General features: G+C 45.8%; 1 protein-coding gene across 1 annotated transcript in view; it reads left to right on the top strand.

Moving 5' to 3' along the window:
* Positions 1-23877, top strand: part of ESD (esterase D) — a 46146-nt gene extending 22269 nt beyond the window's left edge. Inside the window, exons 3-9 of the mRNA XM_075334392.1 lie at positions 1416-1504; positions 4388-4486; positions 6890-7014; positions 9254-9373; positions 16240-16338; positions 16481-16648; positions 22513-23877. Coding sequence (XP_075190507.1) covers positions 1416-1504; positions 4388-4486; positions 6890-7014; positions 9254-9373; positions 16240-16338; positions 16481-16648; positions 22513-22593 — 781 coding nt within the window. The 3' untranslated portion in view covers positions 22594-23877. The remainder of the gene's footprint in view (positions 1-1415; positions 1505-4387; positions 4487-6889; positions 7015-9253; positions 9374-16239; positions 16339-16480; positions 16649-22512) is intronic.
* Positions 23878-25103: the final 1226 nt, after the last annotated feature.

The raw sequence follows: 25103 nt of genomic DNA, 5'->3' as shown, positions 1-25103 counted from the left end.
TTTATTAGAAAAAACACTCCCCAAATCATTCCCTTGTTCTCCAATTTAATCAAAAAATTTGAAAAAAAAATGGGTCCGCAGAAATCCATTTGGACGTCCCACGTCGCCTCTGGACCTTCTAGAATATGGGGGCACGTTCAGGGAACGTATCCCCCATTTTCTAGGAGGGCAGACCCTCCATTTGAGGAGAGTGGGTGCCAAAAATCTGCACCCACTCTCCCCGGGTCACAGCTGCAGAGTGCCGAGCAGCCAGCACAGCTCACACTGAACACTGTGCTGGCTGTCAGCTGCTCTGCACATGTGACCGGCCAGCGTGCACTGTGAAGGAGGAGGGGGCCGCGGGGGATCAGCGCTGCGACCGGACAGGTAAGGGGGAATACCGGGGGAATAGGGGGTGACCGGGCAAGGCCTGGGGGGCATTTTTCTGTCGCATGTCTCAAGGCACATGCGACAGAAATCATAGGAGCAGGGTGGCCGGTGCGCTACTGTGCGCGCGGCCATGTTGGATTTTCGGGAGGGGGGTCGGGGGTTGGGACGGGCACTTTGGCGACACCGGGGGCTTTCCAGGACTTTGCCAGGAAGTGAGGTCAACAGGAAACCTCTTGACCTCACTTCCAGGTAAATGCATGCGTTCTGTGTGCCGACAAAGCCCGCGGACCGCAACAAAAAAGCAGCTCACTGCGGTGTAGCTGCGTTCTGACCCCACATCATTGATTCAATGGAGGAGAGAACGCAGCCACACCGCACAAAAGAAGTGACATGCTGCTTTTCTTTCCGCAACGATTTTTGGCATCCAAAACGCTGCGTTTAGAAACGCAGCGTGTGCACTGATTTTTCGGCTTTCTCATACACTTTGCTGGGAAAGCTGAACGCATGCAATTTGCCACTGAAACACTGCGGTTCTAAACGCAGCGTTTCCGCGGTAAATAACGCAACGTGTGCACACAGCCTAAAAGTTCTGCATACAATATGGAATTGGTTATTTAGCAACGAGGAGAGTTATACCGGCCAAGGATGTCCCACAATCAGGATAACACAGTGCTGACATAGTTACCCATAGATAGTGATGGAGAGTAGCCACAGCGGCAAGGTGCATCAATACATGTAAATAGGGAATGAAGTCCCGGGTACTGGGTATGAGAGCATGCTACCAGCTCTAAATAGTTGTCCCAGAGCCCAAGTCAGCCCCACGGGTATCACTGTAACATTACAGCTTCCTCAGGGGATGGGAGAACCTATACATAAGGTGGTATCGCAGTAGATGTAGCATGGCTTGCGGAGCTCATGTTGATATATATCTACTTTTCATGTATTTTTCTGCTCATGCAAAATATTGTGGCTTGTTGTCACAGGTATATATCATTGTCATTCCTCTGCTGCTTTTGAATGACATCTGCTTTGTATTTTTCTTACAGTGCTGAACTGAAGTGCAAGATGAAGTTTGGAATCTATCTTCCCCCTAAGGCTGAGAGTGGCAAGTGCCCAGTGCTGTACTGGTTATCAGGTGTGTGGGGTTCACTGATGATGCATTTCAAGCCTGCTGGCTAAATACAGATCTTACATTGGGCGGATTCTGGTTTTACCACACACGTTCACCAGATGCAGCACCTTGTTTGGACAAAAGACATTTTCTGGGGGGAGGAAAGTTTCATTGTACTCGCATGCAGCTCTTTTAAAATTCTGTTTCCAGAAAATATTCTGGTCTGGACTGAGTGGTTTCCAGGACTGGCTATGTGAGAAGGTAAAAAGCAGAGCGGACAAGATTATATACTGTGAATAATTGTATCCTCAGTAAATAAAAGAACTGACACACTGTGTTACATCTATGGCAGGGTCAGGAACTGCAGTACACTACCTCAATTCATTTAAAGGGGTTGTCCAACCTTAGGCTACAAGTCTCCAGTCACTCTCTGTCTGCAAACTTGTGACTCATCATTTCACATTGTCAGGATTCCCCAAGTATTCGATCTGGATGCATCTGCACACATTGCCAACTAAACTGTGTCTGGCCTCACTCAATACACTTGTAATGTGCAAGGCTGCTCCCATCTAGTCAGTATGTGACCACATTTATGCCAACTCCATACTTGCAGTCACATACCCGCTGCTTCTGGCATCGGAGAATCCTCAGTCTGCAATGTGAGGATTCACCAGGCTGCAGTCATAGCCAAACCACTCTATTAACAGTGTATTAGTTTTTCCTGTAGTGTTAAAGATTTTTTTTTTTTTTAATTTCTTAACCTGTGATATTCACTTATGTCATGTGTGAGGTACAGTGGAACCTTGGTTAACGAGAACAATCCGTTCTGGGACTGTGCTTGTAAACCAAGTTACTCGTCTAGCAAAGCAAGATTTCCCATAGGAAATCATTGCAATGCAGACAATTCGTTCTGCAACTTGTTAAATGTCCCATCCTGGTCTCCTGTTGTGCCATTCCACACATACACAAGCACGCACACGCACACAAACTCACACACACGCACACAAACACACACACAAAACTCACATGCACATATTATATGCTCACCTTACCTTCCGTTCCATTGCCGGCCTGCTGGGACTTGCTGTTCTCTAGCACGGGCTGTGTATCGGGTAACCATGATGACGAGGGAGGAACTTCCGCACCCAGAGCGCTGACGTCAAAGGTAGGAGCCTCTGATTGGTCAGCGCGCTGCCTTTGAGTAGCGTCTGACAGCGGAAGTTCCTGCCTCGTCGCCGATGGTTACCGATACACAGCCTGGAGTGGCAAACTACAGGACCCAGGAGGCCGGCGATGGAGCGGAAGGTACACATATGCTCACCTTACCTTCTGTTCCATCGCCGGCCTCCTGGGTCCTGTAGTTTGCCACTCCAAGCTGTGTATCGGTAACCATCGGCGACGAGGCAGGAACTTCCGCTGTCAGACGCTACTCAAAGGCAGCGCGCTGACCAATCCTGGATCTTGTAGCTGGCCGCGAGGATTTCTCCCTCGTCGCGATGCACCGGCGAACTACAAGACCCAGGAGGCCGGCGATGGAACGGAAGGTAAGGTGAGCATAATACTGTATGTGCGTGCATGCGTGTTTGTTTGTTTGCGTGCATCTGTGTGTTTGTGTGGACTGGGTCAGAGCGCGGTGGATGTACGGAACCGGAAGTGTGTGTGGTGAGTATTTTGCTCGTACAGCAAAGCTTGCTCATAAACAGAGTTACAAATTTACAGAAAGCTTTGCTTGTTGAGCGAAATTCTCGTTAACTGGGTTACTCGTTAAGCGAGGTTCCACTGTATATAGAGTGGGCTCAGGAGCAGTGCCCACTCTATACCGGGCACGTGCCAGGTGTTTTGCACAGCCTGCATCTGCCTCTAGTAGCAGAGACTTGTGGTAGCACTGTTTGACAGCTGCATCTAAATAAATAAACAGCAGCAAAGATTATAGGGACACAATGAGCTACCATTTATAGCTAGGGGCTTGCTTAAGTCCCCGTGGCTGCCTTCTTAGCCTCAGGCTGGACTTTAAAGGAGGATGCCAATAGTATTACAGTTTAGAGTATGAGCATGCAGACTCCACCACAAGTTTCATAAGGGGATTAAACAAAATAAATTAACAAAATATGTATATATTATACAAAGTAGTGAGATTATTAAATGAAGACAATAAGGTAGAGTTTAAATCCTCCTCCTTTTCACCATTGAAAAATCCTAACCCTAATATTGCACCTGTAAAATTAAAAGCAATTAAAATATAATTTATTTATTTTTATTTGTTTATTTTTTTTAACCCTTAAAATTTCTTAAGTTTTTGATCTCCAGAGTCTTACTCCCCTGGAGAGGGATGTTGCCAGCTCGTTTTATGTTTACCATGCAATGAATACGGTAAACCCCCAGAAAACATTGATGGCATTGCATCTTTTTTTTTCCCACTGTGTCACACCACAATTATTTTTTTTTCTTTGATTTTCAGTACATTTTATAGTTTACTGAATGGTGTTTATGAAAACTACAACTTGTACTGCAAAAAAAGCAAGCCCTATTATTGCCATATCGGGGAAATGTTTTTAAAAAAAAGTTGTAGCTCTTAAAAGAACAGGAGAAAAACACTAAAGAACAAAATGAAGAAATCTTGGTTCTCCTGGACTACGTTGTGCTTACCTTTTGTAATTTATTTTAAGGGTTGTGTATTGCAGAAAACTCGTGCCTTTTTTCTATGTTCACTTTGTAGTAACCTATGGTCTGGTTACATTCTATAAAGTTACTGTTTCGGGATGTGTGAGGAGTTTACCTCTGAGATTTGTATACGTTTACTGGGTTGTTTTTCTGGGCAATTATTGCTCTGGTTAATATATAACAGAATAAAGCTGTAAGAATATGACGCTCTCTGTGAAGTAACTGGATCTATTTTCATGTTTGCAGGGCTGACCTGTACAGAACAGAACTTTATCACCAAGGCTTCCTACCACCAGGCTGCCTCTGAGCTGGGCATCATTCTAGTAGCGCCTGATACCAGTCCTCGTAAGTGTCCTTATTTGTTTCGCAACGTGTAAGGCTGCTTTCACACTACGTTTTTTTTTTAACATGCGTCATGAACTTTTTTTGCTGTAAAAGTGGATCTTGTTTTTACAAAGAAAAACGCATGCAAATGCATGTGTTATTTTGCAGGATCCTGCCACTTGAAGTTTATGGGCGGGCATTGAAGTCATGTGATCGGGAGTGAGGGGAACTGAACGTGATAGACTGGGAGCCGGCATCTGACAGTTGCAGACGCTGGTAACCAAGGTAAACATCGGGTAACTAAGCAAAGTGCTTTTCTTGGATACCCGATATTTACCTTGGTTATGAGCGTCTGTAGCTGCTAGAAGCCGGGCTGCCTGCTCCCTGCACACGTAACCAAGTTAAACATCAGATAACTAAGCGAAGCTCTTTGCTTGGTTACCTGATATTTACCTTGGTTACGAGCGTCCGCTGCTCTCAGGTGGGAGAGAGAGATAGGAGGGGGAGAGAGAGACTGATCACGCTAGGCCGGTTTCTGGGCATGCTCAGAGCAAGCAGGATCCTGTCTATCAGCATGCCAGCGTTCACATGCGTTTGCGTGCAGTATAGTCAGGATCCAGTGAAAAACAGTATTTGGACGCAGCTCAAAAACGCTACAAGTAGCGTTTTTGAAACAAGTTAAAAAAACGGAAGTCGCTGGATCCTCACTATAACGCTCGCAAACGCATGTAAACGCATGTGGATGCGAGTCCATTGCAAATGCATTGAAATGAAAACGCATTTGCACTGGATCCGTTTTTGCGTTAAAAAAACGTTCATGACGCATGTTAAAAAAAACCGTAGTGTGAAAGCAGCCTAAAACATACAAATACAATTGTGATGCCCAGGAGATATCACTTGAGATCTGTAAAATTTTTATGAATGTGTAACCAATGTGGTTCTGCTGATCCTTAATATGCCATGTAAAAGGGGTTGGTTGTCCCTTACTTTTAAATTTATTGGGCCCACATTGGGGTAATAAAAAAACAAAAAACCTTTCATCCCAGACTAGCATTGCTCCACCTCAATTTGTCATCAGTGCCTCACCAGTCCTATGGCACCAATATCTGGTAGCACCGGCGACACAGACAGAAAAGGGCCCCTGTGCAAGAATATATGGCCATTTTCAGCCGAATAATTCATCAAAAAGCACAATTCCACCTGATTTGTAGGTAGAAATGGCCCCCTGACCTCTTGGACCCCAGTCCAACTGCCCATGTTTGGTAGGCTGGAGAGGCGTCAGTCAACAGGAGCGCAGATTGACAACAGCCTTCACATTCTCTCCTAGCAGAAGAAACTCGAATAGTTGTTTCTTTGCTGTGACCTTCAGAGTATGTGAAAATGGTTATAGTTTGAAGTTAAATTTTCTATCGATCATATATTTATAGTACTGGATTGTAACACTTACACTGCCATTGATAACTAGAACATTTAATCTCTCTAGCTGCTATGCACCAAACCCTTTGGAGCTTACATATGGATATCAATATGATCGGTTTAAAGGGAATGTATCATGAGAAAATCATCTGTCATTTATGAGATTTTTGTGTTAAAAATATTTTCATTTTGGCATTTTTTTTCTTTATTATGATTTGTATTCCAAAAGTAAAATGAGAAATCTTGCAATTTTCACACTGGCTACTGTGGATATTATAGATCCTACATTTCAGGAAATTCAGCTCGTACAATAAGCAACAATGAACAGTCTCAGACCCCATTTTTTTAATTGAAGCATCTAGCAAGTATGTGCAAAAGTCATTATGAAGGCGGGGAAGCAGGGTCAGGGGTGACCTCGCCTCCTGTGATTGTTGGATCCTGTGTTATCTACAGTGTGTGGATGTGCTGCCTGTAGAGTTGGTGCAAATCTATTTGCCCTTTCCTGACAGACGGCTGTGCGTGAGTGGGAGAACCCCCTCTTTCCTGTCGGCATCCACAGCTCTTCTTTTGAATAGGTGGCACAGAGCGATATCACATGTGCATGGTACAACAGTGTTGACTTTGTGCCACGCGGCTAATCAAAAGAGGAGCCATGGAGGCTGGCAGGTACGAGGCGGGTACTCACATTCAGCGCACAGTCCACCGTTATCGGTGACCGATGGAATAGGATGTGTGAATAGATTTGCACCAACTCTAGTCACTGGTCGTTGTAATCCAGCTTCTAAGGACACTGCTCGAAATTTCCTGAGAACAAAGGCAGAATGTATCTAAAATGCCTCAGTCACTAGTGTGAAAATAAATTTTTGTTTTTTAATACAAAATTGTGATGATAGAAAAAAAAAAATCATTGTCAAAATTGTTTGATAAATACATTTACCATACATCTGATTTTAATAGATTAATTCTGGATTACACATTCTCGTTAATTATTCTTAATCCTTCTGGTAGGTGGTTGCAATATCGATGGAGAAGATGAGAGCTGGGACTTTGGCACTGGAGCTGGATTTTATGTCAATGCTACTGAGGATCCCTGGAAAACCAACTATAGGATGTATTCCTACATCGTGGAGGAGGTAACCTGAAACCCTACATACATTACTGGCCTATACAAGGAGACCTGTGATGTACTCAGTGTGTGATGGATCCACCATTGTTAGAATGTACAGAATATCACCATTTAATATAATAGATTTATTAAAGGATCTTACAACTAACAGTGCTGCCACGTAATAAGTATTGGAAAAAGACCTGTTCCAATATCTGCTAATAATTTCTGGTGTCCCCTGTAGGCCATAAGTCTTCTTTTGGTTCCTCGGACCGGACATGTATTGCAGTGGGTCCAAATGGCCTTCTATGAGCATATTAAGTAGCCAGCAAAACTGTTGTGTGTTTCTGTAAATGATACTATGTGTACAGTGCCTATGAAAAAGTATTCATATGCTGTGAACTTTTAAATTTTTTTTTTTTGTTTTTGTTTTTTTTTTACTTTACACATACAAACTAAATGTATTTTATGCGATCTGCTAACATAAAGTTGCACATTTTTATGAAGCATAAAGGAAATGATGCATTGTTTTCTAGATATTAAAAAAAAAAAAAGTATATAAATCTGAAAATTGTGAAATGCATTTATATTCAGGCCCCCTGAATCAATACTTTGTAGGATCACCTTTCACTGCCATTACTGATGCAAGTCTTTTGGGATATCTCTCTACCAGCTTTACACATCTAGAGGCTCAAATGTTTGCCCATTCTTCCTTGCAAAATAGCTCTAGCTCAGTGAGATTGGATGGAAGGGTCTGTGAGCAGCAGTTTTAAAGTCTTGAAACAAATTCTCAATGTGATTTAGGTCTGGACAACAACATTCAAATACATGAATATGTTTTTGATCCAATTCCATTGTAGCTCTGATAGAATTTTTGGCATCGTTGTCTTGTTGGAGGGTGAACATACACCCCATTCTCGGGTCTTCTGCAGCTTCTAACTGGTTTCCCTCTAGCATTGCCCTGTATTTAGCTCCATCTATCTTCCCATTAACTCTGACCAGCTTCCCTGTCCCTGCTGAAGAAAAGCCTCCCTACAGCATGATTCTGCCACCATCTTGCTTGAAGATGGGGAAGGTATTTTCAGAGTGATGTTGTGTTAGTCCTGCAAACGGGACTTCTAATGGCTTTCTTTTTGTCACTGTTCCATAAAGGCCAGATTTGTGGCGTAGGCAACTAAAGGTTGTCATGTGGACACATTCTCCCACCTGAGCTGTGGCTCTCTGCACCTACTCCAGAGTGACCATGGGCTACTGGCTGCTTCTCTCTTGCTTGGGATGTCAGTGTAGGTGGACGGCTATGTCTTGCTATGTTTGCAATTTTCCAATATTCCTTCTATATTTGGATGATGGATTGAACAGTGCTTCTTGAGACGTTCAGAGCTTGGGCTATTATTATTATTATTATTATTATTATATTTTTTTTATTTTTTTTTTTAAATAACCTAACCCTGCTTTACTCTTTCACATCATCTGCATTGTGTAATGATGCCATGGGTCAGCACTGTAGGTGTGCAGCATTGGGGTTCTAGGTTCAAATCCCTCCAGGTATTTTATTCTAGGGGTCCGATTCATCAGCAGTTCACGCCAGAATTCTTGTTGTAAAAGTTGGAAAATTTAGGCGCAACACAGAGTTGTGCCAAAATTCAGAGGCTTTTGGTGCAAATTTCTCCAAGCTCTGCCAAATTTGGGACGAGGACAAGGTTAGGGTGTAATACATCTAGTCTATTTCGTAATGAGCTGTGGCGTTCCGTGAATCCGAGTTAAGTGAGATTTCTGGTGTAGCGCACCGAGGCATACGATTCATGAAGTATCGTACAGCACTGTGGAGTGTGATGGCGCTATACAACTACATAAATTATTGGGCCTCAGGGCATTGTAGCATAATTCTCATTGTAATAATGCTAATTATGTGACTAATATGCAGAAGAAACTACATGTACCATTGCCTGAGGCGCTAATGTTAATTTCAGTGTCATTTTGTTCGTGCCAGAAGTGACATGTAATATTCATGCTAGCAAACCAAATTATTATTAGCTACATTGAGAATGATGCTACATGGGCCTGATCCCAATACATCTCCACATCTGATTTCCCACCTGTCACCCAGGCCAACTGCCCATGGGTAAAAAGTGAATTATTAATGATAATTTCTGGTCTGATATCATTCATCTGCTGTCTTTTACGTTTGACCATTGCATTTTTAATTGCAGTAGTTTGTGTTTATTAGAATTACATTTCTGAATCATTTCATATTTCATGTTTTCCAGCTACCTCAACTCATAAATGGAAATTTCCCAACAGACCCAGACAGGATTTCTGTGTTTGGACACTCTATGGGTGGACACGGGGCTTTAATTTGTGCTCTGAAAAACCCAGGGAAGTATAAGGTAATGTTTGAAGAACGATCGGGCGCAACCACCTATCGGTCATCTGCTGCAGGATGGAAACCGATCACGTCTCCTCAGATATCGCATGATGGTTTACAATGCGCTCTGCTGCTCAATAAACAGTTCCTTCAAGTTAAAATCTTTCAAACCCTCCAGGGACAGTAGGAGTTAATAGGATGCTTTAATGATGTGTACAGTGTCCTATAGTGAAACAGTTAAATAGTGACAGGCAGTCATTTTGTGATGAATGTTGCTGGCCACGTCTTTGTGACAAGTGTAATCTACAGTGAAGCCATCTCCAGGATCCGCATGTTTGATGACTCAGTCGCTGTGTTTAGATCTCCCGCTAATGTCTCCTGACGTGCGCTGCAAATGTTAGTAATTAAGTGAAGGGCAGGGATGCTGGAGAAAACACAATTAATAAAGTTCAAGTACAGAGGTAAATAGTAGGAACATCATCTAACCAGAGGTAACCTTATAGGAGAGATTCCATCATATTTTAAGAATGTTTTCTTGTGTTTCTCTAGTAGAAGGACAATGATACAGACTAGGGAAGAAAAAGGGCGCAGATAGGGTCTTGTATATAAAAGGGCAATGTGTAGTGATATACACTCACCTTATGTGGTTGTGAGGGTCACAACCACCAAAGATAGCATACAGAGAATGGCGACTGCCGTAGCCCCACGTGGATGAGTCTTCAAAGCTGGAGAGGAGAAGGGGTTAATGCCGCGCTGTCGCCAAAAAGGATGAAAAAAATTGTTGATTAATAATTATATTATTGCATAGGTCTACGCGTTTTGAGGTATCGGACCTCTTCCTCAGGACCAAAAAGGTATAATGATTTTTATCGTCCTGAGGAAGAAGTCCTATACCTCGAAACACGTAGACCTATGACAATTTTTCATCCTTTTTGGCAACAGCGCTGCGTTACCCCTTTCTCTCCAGCTTTGATAACTCTAGTAGAAGGACAGCACAGTATTGGGTGGTGGTAAAAACACCTTTCATTATAAGATCCGACCCTTTGTTTGACCTTGTTAGTAGACTTGAGTATCAAAATATTCGTGTTTGTGATACTCGTAACGAGTATTGTGTAATACTCGCGTATTCATTCCGAATAGCTAGTACAATGCAAGTCAATGGGATATGCAAGCATTTTCCGCTGATTGGCAAATGTGAGTCATTTTCTGCTGGATTCCAGCAAAAAATTACTCACATTTACCATTGACTTGCATTGTACTCTCTATTCGGAATGAATATGTGAGTATTACACAGTACTCGTTACGAGTATTGTGAACACAAATATTTTGATACTTGCTCAACTCTACTTGCAACTAATATCCCTATATTAACCCCTTCACCCCCGGCCACTAAAACACCCTAATGACCGGGCCATTTTTTGCAATTCTGACCAGTGTCACTTTGACAGGTTATAACTCTGGAACGCTTCAACGGATCCTGGCGATTCTGAGATTGTTTTTTCGTGACATATTGTGCTTCATGTCAGTGGTAAATTTAGGCCGATATTTTTTGCGTTTATTTGTGAAAATTTAGGAAATTTGGCGAAAATTTTGAAAATTTCGCAATTTTCAAACTTTGAAAATTTATGCCCATAAATCTGTGAGATATGTCACACAAAATAGTTACTAAATAACATTTCCCACTTGTGTACTTTACATCAGCGCAATTTTCGAAACAAATTTTTTTTCCGTTAGGAAGTTAGAAGGGGTCAAAGGTCATCAGCAAATTCTCATTTTTCCAACAAAATTTACAAAATAATTTTTTTAGGGACCACATTACATTTGAGGTGACTTTGAGAGGCCTAGGTGACAGAAAATACCCAAAAGTGACCCCATTCTAAAAACTACACCCCTCACACTGCTCAAAACCACATCCAATAAGTTTATTAACCCTTTAGGTGCTTCACAGGAACCAAAGCAATGTGGAAGGAAAAAATGAAAATTTTACTTTTTAACACAAAAATGTTACTTTAGCCATAAAATTTTCATTTTTACAAGGGAGAAAAGAGAAAGTACACAATACAATTTATTGTGCATGTTCTCCTGAGTACGCTGATACCCCATATGTGGTAAAAATCAATTGTTTGGGCGCACGGCAGAGCTCGGAAGGGAAGGAGCGCCATTTGAATTTTTGAACGCAAAATTAGCTGCACTCATTAGCAGACGCCATGTCGGGTTTGAAGACCCCCTGAGGTGCCTAACCAATGGAGCTCCCCCACAAGTGACCCCATTTTGGAAACTAGAGCCCTCAAATAATTTTTCTAGATGTTTGGTGAGCACTTTGAACCCCTGGGGGCTTCACATAAGTTTATAGCGTTGAGCCGTGAAAAGAAAAAAAAATTTTTTTACCACAAAACGGTTGCTTCAACTAGGTAGCTTTTTTTTTCACAAGGGTAACAGGAAAAAATGCACCATAAAATGTATTGTGCATTTTCTCCTGAGTACGCAGATACCTCATATGTGGTGGAAATCAAATGTTTGGACACACAGCAGTGCTCGGAAGGCAAGGAGCGCCATTTGAATTTTTGAGTGCAAAATTAGCTGCACCTGTTAGCGGACGCCATGTCGGGTTTGAAGACCCCCTGAGGTGCCTAAACAATGGAGCTCCCCCACAAGTGACCCCATTTTGGAAACTAGAGCCCTCAAATAATTGTTCTAGATGTTTGGTGAACACTTTGAACACTTGGGGGCTTCACAGAAGTTTATAGCGTTGAGCCGTGAAAAGAAAAAAAATTTTTTTTACCACAAAACGGTTGCTTCAACTAGGTAGCTTTTTTTTTCACAAGGCTATCAGGAAAAAATGCACCATAAAATGTATTGTGCATTTTCTCCTGAGTACGCAGATACCTCATATGTGGTGGAAAGTAATTGTTTGGGCGCATGGCGGGGCTCAGAAGAGAAGGAGCGCCATTTGACAGCAAAATTGGTTGGAATCATTAGCGGACGCCATGTCACGTTTGGAGACCCCCTATGGTGCCTAAACAGTGGAGCTCCCCCACAAGTGACACCATTTTGGAAACTAGAGCCCTCAAATAATTTTTCTAGATGTTTGATGTGCACTTTGAACACCTGGGGGCTTCACAGAAGTTTATAGCGTTGAGCCGTGAAAAGAAAAATTTTTTTTTTTACCACAAAACGGTTGCTTCAACTAGGTAGCTTTTTTTTTCACAAGGGTAACAGGAAAAAATGCACCATAAAATGTATTGTGCATTTTCTCCTGAGTACGCAGATACCTCATATGTGGTGGAAATAAATTGTTTGAGCGCATGGCGGGGCTCAGAAGAGAAGGAGCGCCATTTGACTTTTCAAACGCACAGACGCAGTGCACTGATCGGCCGCTGCAGGACGCACGGTCGGATGCGATAAAAAAAAGCGTCGGGGATACGTAAAAAAAAAAGTCACGCCAAAAATTGACCATGGATGCAGATCCGTTATGTGCATCCCTGATCAGCGCTTGGTGGGACGCACGGACGGATGCGATACAAAAAGCGTCGCAAATATGGAAAAAAGTCACGCCAAAAATTGACCATGGATGCCGATCCGTTATGTGCATCCCTGATCAGCGCTTGGCGGGACGCACGGACGGATGTGATACAAAAAGCGTCGGGGATACAGAAAAAAAAAAGTCACGCCAAAAATTGAGCAGGGATGCCGATCCGTTATCTGCATCCCTGATCAGCGCTTGGCGGGACGCACAGACGGATGCGATACAAAAAGCGTCGGGGATACGGAAAAAAAAGTCACGCCAAAAATTGAGCAGGGATGCCGATCCGTTATCTGCATCCCTGTTCAGCGCTTGGCGGGACGCACGGACGGATGCGATACAAAAAGCGTCGGGGATACGGAAAAAAAAAAGTCACGCCAAAAATTGAGCAGGGATGCCGATCCGTTATCTGCATCCCTGTTCAGCGCTTGGCGGGACGCACGGACGGATGTGATACAAAAAGCGTCGGGGATACGGAAAAAAAAAAGTCACGCCAAAAATTGAGCAGGGATGCCGATCCGTTATCTGCATCCCTGATCAGCGCTTGGCGGGACGCACAGACGGATGCGATACAAAAAGCGTCGGGGATACGGAAAAAAAAGTCACGCCAAAAATTGAGCAGGGATGCCGATCCGTTATCTGCATCCCTGATCAGCGCTTGGCGGGACGCACAGACGGATGAGGTGTAAAAATGGACAGGGGATACGGAAAAAAGTCACGCCAAAAATTGAGCAGGGATGCCGATCCGTTATCTGCATCCCTGATCAGCGCTTGGCGGGACGCACGGACGGATGAGGTGTAAAAATGGACAGGGGATACGGAAAAAAAAAAAAAAAAAAGTTATACTCACAGTACCCAGAGGACTAGCAGGAGGAACACTGACCAGAAGAGCTGCAGAGGAATAGATGGCAGAGAGATGGACAGCTTTACAGGAGCAGCAGGCAGATCAGCAGAATGCCCAGGAAGGACCCAGCGATGGACGCAGATGTGATCAGGCCGGTGAAGACAGGTAAGAGGACGTCGGGGGAGAGCAGAGGGGGAGAGGGGGGGGGAGTGAGAGCAGAGAGGGGGGGGGGAAGCAGAGGGGGAGGGGGTAGAGCAGAGGGGGAGACCGGAGAGGGAGCTGCAGAACAGAGATAATGGGGGAGGCAGTCAGATCGCGGGGGGAGCAGATCGGGATGTCGGGGGGGGGGGGGGGGGGGGTTGGGGGGAGCAGATCGCGGGGGGGGGCACGGCAGGGGCTACCATGGCAGCGCGCAGGGGCACCACGGGAGCGCGCAGGGGCACCACGGGAGCGCGCACGGGCTGGCTGCAAAGTGAGCACAGTACTCACGTGCAGCAGCGGTGACAGCTAGGGCTGCGGCGGCGGCGGCAGCAGCGGCGGTGGCGTGGTACCACAAGTACCAGCCACTGCACGCTGCAGCCATGTTGGGGGAGGGCTCGCAGGCCAGCACAGGCCTGGGGAGGGCGGCCACCGGCAAATCACACCGCCCCACTGCACACTGATTGGAGCGATTGCGCGTCATAGCACGATCGCTCCAATCAGTGCTGCAGGGGCTGGGGGAGACATGTTTGAGGTCCACCTATGATATGCTGCAGCAGCTGCGGCATCTCATAGCTGGATCTCACAGGATCGCACTAATTCGGGCATTATTTTTGCCGAAATTAGTGCGATCGATGTGGTTGGCGGTTCAGATTTGAACAGCCAATCACATCGATCGTCGATAGGGGGTGGCGATGCCGCCCCCCCTGGGGTCAAGCAAAGGTCCCCTGCTGTAAGAAACAGCAGGGGACATCATTTGAAAGCCGTTGCTATGGCCACGGCAATCAAATGAAGTTTAGGCAGTAAAATTACGTCCCTGGTCGTTAAGTCACGTTAAAATAGGACGTAATTTTACTGCCCGCGTTCGTGAAGGGGTTAAAGTTGCCATATATTTACTAACTACATTATGTAATCCTCTACTTATGTGAGGTTCAGATAGCAGCAATGTACTGAGACCTCACATGCCCCATAGCCTGTAGGAGCACCAAGCTGTGGACAATAGTACCACCTAACAAGGGATAACCACATGGGTCATGAAGATGTATTAGCAGTAGTTTATATTTATAACTGCTTTTTACTTTGTTTTACTTTTATTGGAATGATTTAGAAATATATGGCTAATTGTAATCTTTATAAATAAGGGATAAGTCACCTCTCCGTACACCCTTATGACTCGGCTCCTTATTCAGCACGGGTAAGCCCTGGCCTGGGCCGAATGTCCAAATACAGGAGAAGGAAGGAAGAGGACAACTTCTCCTGTTCTTTCTTATGAGCTCTAGTTCTAATATTATATAAAGAACTAATTAAATGTTTCTGTAAATAATATATACAGTGGTATTTTCAGTACTCTATGGCTTCTGCCATATCTGACGTCATATCTGCTCTTCAGAAGCTAGAAGAGCTCTCTTTGGCTTCCTCTAGTGAACAAAACAGCAGCAGAAATGCCATTTAAAATCCACATTTGGCAGTTGTCTGCTGAACGTGACGGACTGAATCCTTGTATTGTGCCCACCAAATCATTGAAAACGTCCCTTTAAAGGGAACCTGTCACCATGAACATGCAGTCTAGTCTACAGGCATCATGTTATAGGTGAAGGAGTTAAGCAGATTGATATATAGTTAAATTTACTAGCAACAATGAAATAGTGAGAAGGACAAGTACATTTTGGGTTTTGCCCACAGAAGGGAGTCACAACAACTGTAACTGGCACCATGAAATTGCAGTCATTCCAGTCTGCAGCCACCATCTCCTAGAACAAGGGGGGAAAATGGAGTAGATTTATATATAGTTTTGTGAGAAAAGATTGAGTATAACCGGTGTTTTCATCATTTAATCCTCTGCTTTTTCTGTGATCATCAGTCCAGTGGGCGGTCCCAACAGTGACTGACAGCTTTCTTTGTATAAATATACACACAGATATAGCCGTCAGTCACTGTTGGGACCGCCCACTGGACTGATGATCTCAGAAAGAGCAGAGGATTAAATGATGAAATAACAGGTTATACTGACTCTTTACTCACAAAACTATATATAAATCTACTCCATTTTTCCCTGTTCTATGAGATGGTGGCTGCAGACTGGAATGACTGCAATTTCATGGTGCCCGTTACAGTTGTTGTGACTCCCTTCTGTGGGCAAAACCCAAAATGTACTTGTCCTTCTCACTATTTCATTGTTGCTAGTAAATATAATACTGTAAAGAAACAGCTGCTTTTTATTGGTTTATAATAAAATATATTTATATACTTCCACCGTGGACTACATGTGATACCCAATGGTAAATTACAGGTTTTCTAACTATATATTTCAATGTCCTTTCAGAGTGTTTCGGCTTTTGCTCCTATTTGTAATCCTATTCAATGTCCCTGGGGTCAGAAAGCGTTTAGTGGATACTTGGGATCAGACAGCGGCAAATGGGAGGTATGTACGTTTCTGTATTTGTGTATGGTACTATATATGCACAGCCGCACGACACCTTTATTCCTTATATCATTAGCTTATTTAGCATTTATTTTCCAGGCTTTGTGAACAATAATTTCATTTTTTTTCCTTTATACTCGAGGCCTTTGATGCAACTCATCTGGTGAAGACCTACTCCGGCTCACAGCTAGACGTTCTAATTGACCAGGGGAAAGATGACCAGTTCCTCTCTGCGGGGCAGCTCCTGCCTGACAATTTTATTGCTGCCTGCACTGAACGGAAAATCCCTGTCGTGTTTAGGCTGCAAGAGGTAAGACTCGAGAATAAATGCTCCACATTAACTTTTATCAGTAGTTTCCTAAACCATATAGATCCAGGACTTGTGGCTACATAGGAATATGATGAACATGTGTGTAATTGATTGCTTTTTAAAACCTGATTTCTTTGTCGCTCCTAATTGGGAGACCCAGACAATTGGGTGTATAGCTATGCCTCCGGAGGCCACACAAAGTATTACACTAAAAGTGTAAAGCCCCTCCCCTTCAGCCTATACACCCCCCGTACTGCTACGGGCTCATCAGTTTTTATGCTTTGTGCGAAGGAGGTCAGACATCCACGCATAGCTCCACAGCTTAGTCAGCAGCAGCTGCTGACTATGTCGGATGGAAGAAAAGAGGGGCCATAACAGGGCCCCCAGCATGCTCCCTTCTCACCCCACTTTTGTCGGCGGTGTTGTTAAGGTTGAGGTATCCATTGCGGGTACGCAGGCTGGAGCCCACATGCTGCTTTCCTTCCCCATCCCTCAATTAGGGCTCTGGGTGAAGTGGGATCCCATCGGTCTCCAGGCACAGGAGACCGTGCTCCATCCACAGCTCCTGAGGACCCTGCTGGATAGGAGCCGAGTATCGTTCAGGGACATGGCCCTGCTACTTGGAGGTACTCTGTGTCCCCGTGGGGACTGCGCACAGCAACACTCCAGCATTGCTGGGTGTGCTAGTGCACCGGGGACAGCAGCGCTGGCTGCATGTGTGCCACTATACACTCAGCATCGCTGAGTGTATTTGTGTAGGGGGACTGCCGCGCTGACCGCCGCTGCCATGGTTATGCCTGCGGCGCGGCTGGGACTGTTAGTGCGCCGGGGACTTCCGCGCCGACCGCGCTTATACGGCGGCCGCGCTTATAACTATAGTCCCCGGCTTCTGCGGCCTAGTCTCATTCTTTTCCCGCCCCCAGCCCTGCCAGTCAGGGGAAGGGCGGGACGCTGTACAGGTCGGCAGCACTGAGGCTGGAGCATGCTTTGCATACTCCACCCCCCTCACTCTGCACAGTGGGGCACCAGTTCCCGCACTTTTCTGGGTCACGCCCACGGCTCCCTCCTCTCCCCACTCTGCTAACGCTGGAGAGGAGAGACAAGCTCAAAGAGACCCAGGCAGGAATTCTGGTGCCCACACAAACGCTTTGCGCAGGCGGTAAGCAGCACCTGTGGTGCTGGCCCCACTAGTGCAGAAGTGTATTTATAGTTTATGTGATTATAGTCTATACTTTACACTGTAGGGTGCACTGTTGATTTGTGGCTATTTACCCTCCTGTATTGCTCAGAGGAGACAACAGCATGTCGTCCACAAATAGCAAGGGTGCCATGGCACAGACTTACTATGCTGCCTGTGCAGCATGTACGGCTATACTGCCGGCAGGTTCCACTGACCCTCATTGTGTGCAATGCTCGGCCCCTGTGGCACTTTCTCAGCCGGAGCCTCTGCTAGGGGTGGCCCAGGGAGAACCACCTGTTAACACTGTCCAGGTGACAGGGACGGAGTTTGCAGTTTTTACTGAAAGACTTTCTGAGACTATGGCTAAGATATTAGAAGCCTTGCAGTCCAGGCCGGCATCTCAAGCCAGGGGCACTGTGTTATCATTGTCCCCTGGTTCCCCTCAGTTGGAACAGCAATGTCTTCCCGGGGTGTCTCATGGATCCCAGGGTGAGGTCTCTGACACGGACCGCAGCCCCAGACCGACTAAGCGAGCTCGCTATGAAATTCCCTCGACATCATCACAATGTTCAGGGTCTCAGCGAGAGGACTCTCTGTATGATGAAGCGGAGGTAGCTGATCAGGATTCTGATCCTGAAGCCGCTCTCAACCTTGATACTCCTGATGGGGACGCCATAGTGAATGATCTTATTGCGTCCATCAATGAAATGTTGAATATTTCTCCCTCAGCTCCTCCAGTGGAGGAGTCAGCCTCTCAGCAGGAGAAATTCCGTTTCAGGTTTCCCAAGCGTACAAAGAGTATGTTTCTGGACCACTCTGACTTCAGAGAGGCAGTCCAGAAACACCGAGCTTATCCAGATAAGCGTTTTTCCAAGCGCCTTAAGGATACACGTTACCCTTTTCCCCCTGACGTGGTCAAGGGCTGGACTCAGTGTCCCAAGGTGGATCCTCCAATCTCCAGACTGGCGGCTAGATCCATAGTTGCAGTGGAAGATGGAGCTTCACTCAAGGATGCCACTGACAGACAGATGGAGCTCTGGTTGAAATCCATCTATGAAGCTATCGGCGCGTCTTTTGCTCCAGCATTCGCAGCCGTATGGGCACTCCAAGCTATCTCAGCTGGTCAGGCGCAAATTGACGCACTCACGTACGTCTGCGCCGCAGGTGGCGTCCATAACCTCTCAAACGTCGGCATTTGCGTCCTACGCTATTAATGCTGTCCTGGACTCTGCGACCCGTACGGCGGTTGCAGCCGCCAATTCGGTGGTAATACGCAGGGCCTTGTGGCTGCGGGAATGGAAGGCAGATTCGGCTTCCAAAAAGTGCTTAACTGGATTGCCATTTTCTGGCGACCGTTTGTTTGGTGAGAGATTGGATGAAATCATCAAACAATCCAAGGGAAAGGAAACATCCTTACCCCAAGCCAAACCAAAAACACCCCAACAGAGGAGGGGACAGTCGAGGTTTCGGTCCTTTCGGGGTGCGGGCAGGTCACAATTCTCCTCGTCCAAAAGGCCTCAGAAGGATCAGAGGAACGCCGACGCATGGCGGTCTAAATCACGCCCTAAAAAGACCGCCGGAGGTGCCGCTACCAAGGCGGCTTCCTCATGACTTACGGCCTCCTCACACCGCATCCTCGGTCGGTGGCAGGCTCTCCCGCTTTTGCGACACCTGGCTGCCACAAGTAAAAGACCGTTGGGTGAGAGACATTTTGTCTCACGGTTACAGGATAGAGTTCAGCTCTCGTCCTCCGACTCGATTCTTCAGAACATCTCCGCCTCCCGAGCGAGCCGAGGCTCTTCTGCAGGCGGTGGGCATTCTGAAGGCAGAAGGAGTGGTGGTCCCGGTTCCTCTTCAGCAACAGGGTCACGGTTTCTACTCCAACCTGTTTGTGGTTCCAAAGAAGGACGGGTCCTTCCGTCCTGTTTTGGACCTAAAACTGCTCAACAAACACGTAAGGACCAGGCGGTTCCGGATGGAATCCCTCCGCTCCGTCATCGCCTCAATGTCCCAAGGAGATTTCCTAGCATCGATCGATATCAAGGATGCTTATCTCCACGTACCAATTGCTCCAGAGCATCAGCGCTTCTTGCGCTTCGCCATAGGAGACGAACACCTTCAGTTCGCGGCACTGCCGTTCGGCCTGGCGACAGCCCCAAGGGTTGTCACCAAGGTCATGGCTACAGTAGTTGCGGTCCTCCACTCTCAGGGTCACTCAGTGATACCTTACTTAGACGATCTGCTGGTCAAGGCACCCTCTCAAGAGGCATGCCAACACAGCCTCAACGTTACTCTGGAGATTCTCCAGAGTTTCGGGTGGATCATCGATTTTCCAAAGTCAAATCTGACACCGGTCCAATCACTGACATATCTTGGCATGGAGTTTCATACTCTTCCAGCGATAGTGAAGCTTCCGCTGGACAAACAGCGTTCACTACACACAGGGGTACAATCTCTCCTTCAAGGTCGGTCACACCCCTTGACGCACCTCATGCACTTCCTGGGGAAGATGGTGGCAGCAATGGAAGCAGTCCCTTTCGCGCAGTTTCACCTGCGTCCTCTTCAATGGGACATCCTACGCAAGTGGGACAGGAGGCCGACGTCCCTAGACAGGAACGTCTCCCTCTCTCAAGCAACCAAAGCTTCCCTTCGGTGGTGGCTTCTTCCCACCTCATTATCGAAAGGGAAATCCTTCCTACCCCCATCCTGGGCGGTGGTCACGACGGACGCGAGCCTGTCAGGGTGGGGAGCAGTTTTTCTCCACCACAGGGCTCAGGGTACGTGGACTCAGCAAGAGTCCTCACTTCAGATCAATGTTCTGGAGATCAGGGCAGTGTATCTTGCCCTAAAAGCGTTCCAGCAGTGGCTGGAAGGCAAGCAGATCCGAATTCAGTCGGACAACTCCACAGCGGTGGCTTACATCAACCACCAAGGTGGGACACGCAGTCGGCAAGCCTTCCAGGAAGTCCGGAGGATTCTGCTGTGGGTGGAAGCCACAGCATCCACCATATCCGCAGTTCACATCCCGGGCGTAGAAAACTGGGAAGCAGACTTTCTCAGTCGCCAGGGCATGGACGCAGGGGAATGGTCCCTTCACCCGGACGTGTTTCAGGAGATCTGTTGCCGCTGGGGGATGCCAGACGTCGACCTAATGGCGTCACGGCACAACAACAAGGTCCCAACATTCATGGCTCAATCTCAAGATCACAGAGCTCTGGCGGCAGACGCCTTAGTTCAGGATTGGTCGCAGTTTCAGCTTCCTTATGTGTTTCTTCCTCTGGCTCTGTTGCCCAGAGTGTTACGCAAGATAAGGGCCGACTGCCGCCGCGCCATCCTCGTCGCTCCAGACTGGCCGAGGAGGTCGTGGTACCCGGATCTGTGGCATCTCACGGTCGGCCAACCGTGGGCACTGCCAGACCGACCAGATTTGCTGTCTCAAGGGCCGTTTTTCCATCTGAATTCTGCGGCCCTCAACCTGACTGTGTGGCCATTGAGTCCTGGATCCTAGCGTCTTCAGGATTATCTCAAGAGGTCATTGCCACTATGAGACAGGCTAGGAAACCAACGTCCGCCAAGATCTACCACAGGACGTGGAAAATATTCCTGTCGTGGTGCTCTGCTCAGGCGTTTTCTCCCTGGCCATTTGCCTTGCCCACTTTTCATCTCAATCAGGACATCTCCTTACCCTCGTTTTGTCCTCATCCAGTTCACCAATGTGAAAAGGATTTGCACTTGTTAGATCTGGTGAGAGCACTCAGACTCTACATTTCTCGTACGGCGCCCCTGCGCCGCTCCGATGCTCTCTTTGTCCTTGTCGCTGGCCAGCGTAAAGGGACACAAGCTTCCAAATCAACCCTGGCTCGGTGGATCAAGGAACCAATTCTCGAAGCTTACCGTTCCTCGGGGCTTCCGGTTCCCTCAGGACTGAAGGCCCATTCTACCAGGGCCGTGGGAGCGTCCTGGGCCTTGCAACACCAGGCTACGGCTCAGCAGATGTGTCAGGCAACTACCTGGTCGAGCCTGCACACTTTCACGAAACACTATCAGATGCATACCTATGCTTCGGCAGATGCCAGCCTAGGTAGGCGAGTCCTTCAGGCGGCAGTTGCCCACCTGTAGGACGGAGCCGTTACGGCTCTATTATGAGGTATTATTTACCCACCCAGGGACTGCTTTTGGACGTCCCAATTGTCTGGGTCTCCCAATTAGGAGCGACAAAGAAGAAGGGAATTTTGTTTACTTACCGTAAATTCCTTTTCTTCTAGCTCCAATTGGGAGACCCAGCACCCGCCCCTGTTTTTTGTATACACATGTTGTTCATGTTAAATGGTTTCAGTTCTCCGATATTCCTTCGGATTGAATTTACTTTAAACCAGTTTATAATTTTTTCCTCCTTCTGGCTTTTGCACCAAAACTGATGAGCCCGTAGCAGTACGGGGGGTGTATAGGCTGAAGGGGAGGGGCTTTACACTTTTAGTGTAATACTTTGTGTGGCCTCCGGAGGCATAGCTATACACCCAATTGTCTGGGTCTCCCAATTGGAGCTAGAAGAAAAGGAATTTACGGTAAGTAAACAAAATTCCCTTCTTTCTACTGATAATGATTGTTGCTGCATCGCTATACTGAATGACAATACATTGTATGTGATTGTTTTTTATGTTATATCTTTTTTTTTTTCTTCTAGGGATATGACCACAGCTACTTCTTCATCACTACATTTATAAATGACCACATCAGGCACCATGCAAAATATCTGAATGCTTAAGTTATTCACTGTTCTGAGGCCAGACTGGGAAAAACAATAATTGCTTTATAACTGACATCATTTACTAATCCATGGGAAAGTTTGTGATTTTATAAGGGGTTGTCCAGTTTAAAATCTGATGTGGCTATATGGTTACAGACCTATAAAATAACAATCACTGATGTTGGGCATGGTTGTTTCATTTGTACTACTCTGGCCTTTTATAAGTTGTGCGGTGACATCACATTTTTATCGTATGGCACCGCTGCAGTCAATGACAGTGTAGATGGCACAAGCCACTGATCCCATTGATCGTCCGCAATGTTGTCCTCGGTAGAAGTGACCGCATGATTGCAGCCCATGAAGAAGAGCAAGTGCAATGGCAATGAGGCAACATTGGACCCTAGAAGGGCGAGTAATGACTAGGATAGTTATTTGTTTTTGTTTTTTTTTTAGAATCTGCAGCCGCATAGATACATAAGATTTGAAACCCGACAACCACTTTAAAGATGTTATGCACTACTTTAACATTGATGGCCTATCCTAGGATAGGTAATCAGTGTCTGATCGGCCAGGGTCTGACATCTGACACCCTGCCGATCAGCTGTTGTCAGTGTCGGTGGCCAGTGGCTGGAAATGCTCAGTTCCAGTGGCAGTGAGTGGGTACTGCAAATCTGCCTCCTATGTATTTGAAAGGGAGGCAGATGGGCAGTACCTGGCCACTGTCCGAATACGGAACAGCTCCGCAACTGAGCATTTCTGCCGGCACTGAAAACAGCTGGAGTGCAGGGTGTCAATCAGACATCGATGATTTATCCTATGGATAGGCTATTAATGTTAAATTAGTGGACATCTTTAATAATGCGGCACTGCCCATGTAACATGGAAACTCTGAGCAATAAGCTAATTTTTAGCTGTAGCCTGGAGATTAGGCCCCCTACTTATTATTGAAGGTTCACTTACTGATAAGAAAATCCTCCACTTGTTTATTACACCAACAACTTGCATTAGGAAGTTGACTCGGAAGTCCTAGTAAGGGTCTCATTGGAAGGCAGCAGGAGACTCCTCATCCACAGCAACTAGGTATTTGAGGTTAGCTAGTATATCTACTGTTTAGATATTTTGAAATATTTTTTTTTTGTTCAAAGACTTTCATAAAATTTCTATATTTGCCAACAAGATTCTGAATCAGCGATTAGCAGATTAGTAAACCCGCAGATGGGCGTATTTTCAGGATTAACGATTTGTGACCTCTTGAGGCGGTAACTGGCCTTTGTACTTAATAAAAAAAAAATCTTAAATCATTGGTGACTTGCTCTCTTTTTTAACAAACATACGACATATGACTTATCTCTCATCTGTGATATATGCCGGTACCTGCTGTGATGTCGGATGTTGTGCTTCTATGTCACTCCTCAAAGATATTTATAGTTCTTCTTAAAAATAAAAGTAATATTTTCTGTAATGAAGTTACAGAGTTTAGAGTATGAAATGGATCTTACAGAAGAAAATCTAGATGTGAGGAACAGAGCGAACAATAGGTTGATACCCTATAGAGTGGATAAATGCTCACCTGGTGGACTTGTGACCAGCACAACTCCTATGTAGCCATGAAGAAAAACAGCTGCTGCCGGATCAATTCTGGTGGATGAATCCTCCAGGAATTATTGGATCCGGTTACATAAAGCAGGTTGGGTGACATTTGTTGTTTTCCATTGATGAAGTCGCTGGGTACAGCGTTGAAACGCGTTGTGAAGTAAAAAAAACCTTATCGATTTACTCCAACAACGCAGCCAAGCTAATGTGTTTTATCCAACTGGGTCCAGTGTTACGGAAGGAAGATAAATAATATTTTTTTTTTCTTTTTTTTGGATGGACCATTTACTGTAGAAGTTTAAAGTGGTTGTCTGCCCTAAAATAAGTCTGCAGTCACCCTATGTGACTTCAGACTTAATAATCCTCCCGGCATGTACACTGCGCTGTAAGGATTTCCAGTTTCTGAACTGGGAGCTAGATGGACTCTCCCATTCCATACAGTGAGAAGTATACAAGGCACTCCCAAGATGATTTGAAGAAATATTTATTCATGTGCGTAACAAAACATTTTCGGTCCTATGTGGACCTTCCTCAGTAGCACATGTGTGAGGGAACCTGAAGTGCACCCCAATATTTCCTAGACGCATATATAGGAAGTGCCATTCTCTTCTTGCTATAACTCTCCCATTCCACACACTTGTATTGAGTGAGGCTGCACCCATTAATCAGGTTCTGGCTGGAATAAGAATATCACACAAATGCAGTCACGTGACCGCCGTTCCCGACCCAGAAGCAAACTGATCCTCTCTGAGCACAGTGCATGCGCTGTGAGGGTTATTACATCTGCAGTCACATAGAGTTAGGTCCAGAAATATTTGGACAGTGACACAATTTTCGCGAGTTGGGCTCTGCATGCCACCACATTGGATTTGAAATGAAACCTTTACAACAGAATTCAAGTGCAGATTGTAACGTTTAATTTGAAGGTTTGAACA

This window comes from Anomaloglossus baeobatrachus, chromosome 2 (genome assembly GCF_048569485.1).
Source record: "Anomaloglossus baeobatrachus isolate aAnoBae1 chromosome 2, aAnoBae1.hap1, whole genome shotgun sequence".
NCBI classification, from domain to species: domain Eukaryota; kingdom Metazoa; phylum Chordata; class Amphibia; order Anura; family Aromobatidae; genus Anomaloglossus; species Anomaloglossus baeobatrachus.
Note: the sequence above shows the minus strand (reverse complement) of the source record. Positions and strands in the feature narration are given on the sequence as shown.